Source organism: Micrasema longulum, unplaced genomic scaffold (genome assembly GCF_059751315.1).
Source record: "Micrasema longulum isolate JH-2025_06_02 unplaced genomic scaffold, ASM5975131v1 h1tg002691l, whole genome shotgun sequence".
Classification (NCBI taxonomy): Eukaryota; Metazoa; Arthropoda; class Insecta; order Trichoptera; family Brachycentridae; genus Micrasema; species Micrasema longulum.
In genome coordinates, this window is record NW_028279824.1 from 101,195 (window position 1) to 107,194 (window position 6,000).

General features: G+C 32.4%; 1 protein-coding gene across 1 annotated transcript in view; it reads right to left on the bottom strand.

The window, feature by feature from the left end:
- LOC148271742 (uncharacterized) overlaps positions 1–5,161 on the bottom strand; it is a gene marked incomplete at its 5' end in the record, with an annotated part of 48,120 nt that extends 42,959 nt beyond the window's left edge. The window contains one exon of the mRNA XM_088240998.1: positions 4,977–5,161. Coding sequence (XP_088097124.1) covers positions 4,977–5,161 — 185 coding nt within the window. The remainder of the gene's footprint in view (positions 1–4,976) is intronic.
- Between the last annotated feature and the right edge of the window lie 839 nt (positions 5,162–6,000).

The following is a 6,000-nucleotide window of genomic DNA, read 5'->3' on the forward strand; positions in this document are numbered from 1 at the left end:
ATTTAATATTACTTTTAATAACCCTGCTATGAGTAGAAATGTACAGTGTTCAATCGATATCAATTAACCTGATTTTCATAATTTATTATAAAGCACATGCAATGAAGCAACAAAATAATTATTAATAACTTAATTACATTGTTTTAAAAAATATTTTTAAAAAACAATGGTGGGTATTTGTTTTTAGAATAATTTTTGGATGGTGAAACGGCTAACATACTTGAATCACGCTCGAAAGGTTCCGGTTTCAATTTCCGGTAAGACCGCAAACTTACAAAAAAAAAAAAAAGAATAACCCATTAAACCTCTATTTACAGGCTTGTCAGATGGTGGGATATAGGAAATATGGAAGAACGTAATGAAATATACACCAGAACAGCCAACTAATTAAGAAAAAAATACATCTGGATTTTTTCTTGTAACTGGCGGGAATCAAACACGCGACGTCAGTTTCACAGTTGGCCGTCTTTCTAACTGCGCCACGGCGCCTGTGAATGTGTTTTTCTCAAACCAGGGTGTTCTGTGCTATTATTTGATTATAAAACGGTTTAAAAAAGAAAAAAATAACATGATAAGCAAACATAAATACAGGTCAAGAGAACATGTATAAATTAGTGTCATTTACTTACTTTTACAATTGGGCCTGCTTGCATGTAGAAGGGAAAAAAATAATTAATTATATGTTCTTTGATTAAAACACCAGTAAAACAAGAAAAATAAATCGAAATAAAAATGAGGAAATGTCACTTTCTTTAAAAAATCTATTTTCCATTCGGCGGCAACATCAAACCACATTTAAACCATCATGAGAAAATAATAAATAAGGATCCGCTAATGATATTTTAATGTTCTCATATATCTCCTTAGGGTCTGGTCACGTCATTTTTTGCTGATGAGCACGCTTACAGTTTGTAGAGTGATTATAAGCATCATTATAGTTAGACATAATATAGACTGTTGCTCTTAGTAAAGAACCCATTGGAAATTTGATTAATTTATATCATTTTGTGGCACCCAGTTCCAGAAACGTTTTAAGTTATCTGCATTTAAAAACCGCAAATAAAATGTCGGCAAAAAACGCCGATGATAAAACATGGCGTTGATTGGTCACAAAATTTACAGATCTATCGGTGCTTAATGCGTGTTGTCCTATCTAATCCAGCAAAACTATTGAGGTAAGAGCTTTGTTACACAATATTTTTAACATTGATAATTATCATTACTCTTAAAATGCTGTGGTAAAAAATTCCCCTGCAAACGGTGCTGTAAAGTCGTGTTACATTAATTCTTTGTTCCCTGAACATTTAGATTTAGTAGCGTTTTAAAATTTTTCTTTTTCATTTATTAACATATTATAACAGAGATGAAGAACATTTTAGAGAAGATAAAATAGAAGTCTAGGCATCTACAGGGCTTATGACCTCCATAAACTTTCCATCTTATGGACATCAGCGGATGAAATAATTGAAGGACTATAGATGTTCAAATATTGGCAGAATGGTGAATGTTACACAGTGTGTAAAGTGGCCACTTAAACCAGCCAATGAGAGGTCATAAGCCCTGTAGATGCCTAGACTTCTATATTACTTTATCTGAAATGTTCTTCATCTCTGTTGTAATATGTAACCATTAACAGCTCCCCAGGAAGTTGAATCCAGACCTTTTCTACAAAAATTTAGACAAACTCAAAATATTGTTTTTTATTATTTTTGTGTTTTGTTAAAAACACTAAATATATAAAAAAAATTGTGGTACAAATTTGTACCGTCACAGGGAATAGCAATGTAAAAAGTTGTTATTTTTCCGATACGATATATTTATAAAATTAAGTGAAAAACGCGCATTATAACCAAACTACAAAAATATTTAAACTTTGAATGAAAATGTTGAAAGTATAATAATTTACATACTCAAACGGGTGATAGCTCTAACGGGACCCTAGTAGTAATTTTTTTGAAAGTAATTACTTAAAAATGGCCGAAAATTATAAAATTTATCCAAATACGGCGACAGTGATTAATAATATCAAATTTACTATCATAAACTAAGATATATATGAGTTAATATTACAACAGAGACGAAAACAATTAAAAAAACGGAATGTAGAAGTCTAGGCATCCACAGGGCTAATGACCTGTCATTGGCTGGTTTAATGGGCCACTTTACTCACTTTGTAACATTCATCATTCTGCCTACATTTGAACATCTATATTCATTCAATTCTTTCATCTGTTGACGTTTGTGTAGTTAAAAAGCTTATACCTTTATTATTGCGGGTGAGATTCATATGATATAATTATTTTACATACTAGGCAACGTCTAAAAATGTTTTTAAAATTTTATATTTTTTCTTGGACCAGGTAGATTTATTAACAATGTTTTGAGTTTGTTCAAATATTTGTAGATAAGGACTGGATTTCAACGCCCTGGGGAGCTGTCAATATCAACAAATTACAAGAGATGAAGATCATTTTTGAGAATGGAATGTAGAAGTCCAGGCATCCACAAGGCTTATGACCTATCATTGGCTGGTTAAAGTGGCCACTTTACACATTGTGTAACATTCACCATTCTGCCTATATTAAAACATTTATATTCCTGAGATTTTTCCATCCATCAGTATGTCAGTCTTTAAAGTGGTCACTTAAACTAGACATTTACTAGCCATTTTATATATCTTTAGCTTTTTCATATTTTTTTTTCTATTGAATATGTTCTGTAACTTGAATTATAAATTTAAAACTTTTATTTTATTGGTTGGTTGGAAGAAATGGCCATTTGGCAATAAGCTCGCCAATGTACTAATAAAACTACGTACAAAAAGTTAAATAAATAAAAATAACAGGTCATAAGCCTTGTGGATTTTTTATATTTTTTTTATATAACTTTTTGTTATTTTTATTTTCATTGTCATTCCATTATACGCACCTGATGGTGCCAAGTGTACTTTAATTTTATATGAGAGTTGCTTTACTTTTTACCTTGCTTATAATAAACAAGGTTTACATTCCAAAAGTGGATTTTTCTGTAATTAAATTTCGTTTAATTTATCTTAACTATTGGGATCAGGAGGGATATACTAATGCGGGCCAATCAGGAAGTTCTCAGATTTTTTCCTCACGTGGAGAGGAAACCACTTAAAACTCTTCAGGAGAAGCCGGCCTGTTGGCAGTAGTCAACAGGCCTTCCGTTGCACTAGATAAGTGTTCGGCATTTTCTTCCCTACTTTGGTTTATTTTACCTAAGCCTGGTGGATGCCTAGACTTCTAAATACACTCCCTTCTCTAAAACATTCTTCATCTCTGTCGTAATATGTTAATATTAACAGCTCCTAGTGTGTTGAATCCTGTCCTTTTATACAAAAATTTGGACAAATTCAAAACATTGTTGGTTTATAAGTTATTAAACACCTTGACAAATTTGTAACGTAAGGGAGCAAAGAATTATGCATCTGAAGAAGCATTTTGAAACGCAGGTATTTAAAGACATAAATTAAACACATATATATATACTCATTGGCTGGTTTAAGTTGCCACTTTACAGACTGTGTAACATTAACTATTCTGCCTATGTGTAAACATCCACATTTCCTCAGCTCTTCCATATGTTGACTTTTGTGAAGTAAAAGAGCTAAAACCTTTATTATGTGGCTGAGATTCATCCCGCTGAACCAATTTACATACTAGGCAACGCATGAAAGCCATTTCCCGTTTTTTATACTTCTTCTTTTACCAGTAAATTAATTTAACAATGTTTAGATTATGTCCAAATGTTTGCAGACAGGCTGGATTTCTTCCCTAGGGTGTTATTTAGATCCTAATTTGTTGCAACAGAGAGGGAATACATTTTTGAGATGGGAACACATTATGTAAAGAGGCCACTTAAACCAGCCAATGACAGATGATAAGCCTTGTTAATGCCAAGACCTCCATATTCCCTTCTCAAAAGTGTTTTTTTTCTCTGTTGCAACAAATTTAGACATAAATAGTTTGTTTGATAATCTATTTCCCATAATTTGTAAAAATAATCATGTATGTATTTATTGAGTTCATAGGAAGATACAGTCAAAAACGATTTGATTACAATTCATATAAAGATAGGGTTGAAAAACATATGTAATTGTGATTTTGGCATGTAGCGAAATACGACTTAATTATTTTTTCAAATAAGAGATATATACAGTCTTGTATTTTTCTTATGTGACATCATAGTTACACAATCATCATCATTATTCCTATTTCGCGCCTAATGGTGCATAGAGCACTGCATTGAGTATAATTACAGCGTGTCTTGATCACTTTTGTTACATGACTATGAAATGAACGTAGTTATACATAAAGCAGCCAGCCATAGAAAAGTGAAACTGTGATAACAGCCATTTTGTGAAAACAGTGAATTATAAAATCTACACAATAGTTGGAATGTTTTTTACTTTAACAAACGAGAAACAACGAATATATAAGGTTTTTTTATATATATTACAAACAATAATTTTATTATGTATTTGACCAGTTTAAAAGATTTTTAAAGTCCCATAAGATTTTTCTAATTTTGTGGGTGTTTTCTGCAAATTGAGAAATGCCGTTTTTGTGATCGACATCTTTTTCCGAAGGTGATAAATACAGTTTTTTGTATGAAAGCGGTCTGGCTGTTTTTAGCAAAATATAGAATCGACCTTACTGTACCCGATAACATCAATATCTCATTTTTCCAAAATTGTAAACTAGCGGCTTTCTGCATAACTACGTTCAAATATTCTAGTGCAAAAACACATTTTTAAATAAATATTTCGTAACAATCATATCGGGATTTAAAACCCGAGACCTCTTGCATGCTAGGCAAACGCGCTGATAATTACACCACGAGGCCAGGAGCCAGTCACACAAATGGCAATAGTTTTATTTCCTTTGTAGTAAAAACTAACAATAAATCAAACTACTGAAAAGAATATAATTGATTGTTAAAATGAAACCTACTTTTTATCCACGTGAAGAATTTTCATATCCATGGAATGAATGGTAGTGAAGACGTTAGTTGCTCCTTGCACCACACATTCCCTGGTCTCCGGCATGGCGACGGGAGAGCATGCAGCCAGGAACACGGGCTCGTTCCTGCTGCAGAGGGGCAGGAAGGACAGGAAGTGGCCTCGCACCAGTACCACCTGAGGACAAGAGAAACAACATCAGACAATAACCACACATTCCTTAGTCTCCTGGTATTTATTTTTAAAACTTTATACAGTTTTTAAACATACACAGGCGAGTATATTGCCTGAAGGTAATATCTTCCTTCTTACTTAAACCGTTCGATTAACAAAAATAAAAAGTATATATAAACACATTATGGGTAAAAAATTGGCCGAAACTTCGGCTGTAGTCGGGATGTGTCAAATTCCGTTTGGCTGTACTCAGGTGGAAAATTAGCATAATAATTAGAGATATAAAATTGTTGTCTATTCAAATAATTAGTTATTAACAATATTTTGAGTTTGTCCAAATTTTGTAGACAAGGACTGGATTTAATTCCCTGAGGAACTGTTTATATTAACATATTACAACAGAGATGAAGAACATTTAGAGAAGGCAATATAGAAGTCTAGGCATCTACAGGGCTTGTGACATGTCAATGGCTGGTTAAGGTGGCCACTTTACACACTGTTTAACATTCACCATTCTGCCCATAGTTGAACATCTATATTGCTTCAATTCTCTCATCTGTTGATGATTACTTTTTACGTTTAATTAGTTATTGTATTGCCTTTGTCTTATAAAAAAAAATATTTCGGGTGATGATAATCAACAGTGTTTATAGTTACTATTTAGGGAGTTATTAAGATAAAAAAATATTTTGACAGAGAGGGAAAACATTTTGACCATTTATGGCCTTATCCATTTGCAGGATAGTAAATTTTACATCAATGCCTAGATGTCCACTTTCCTTTCTCAAATTCTCTCTCTGTTACAGTAAATTTAGATGTTTGTATATTTGAATATTTTTTAA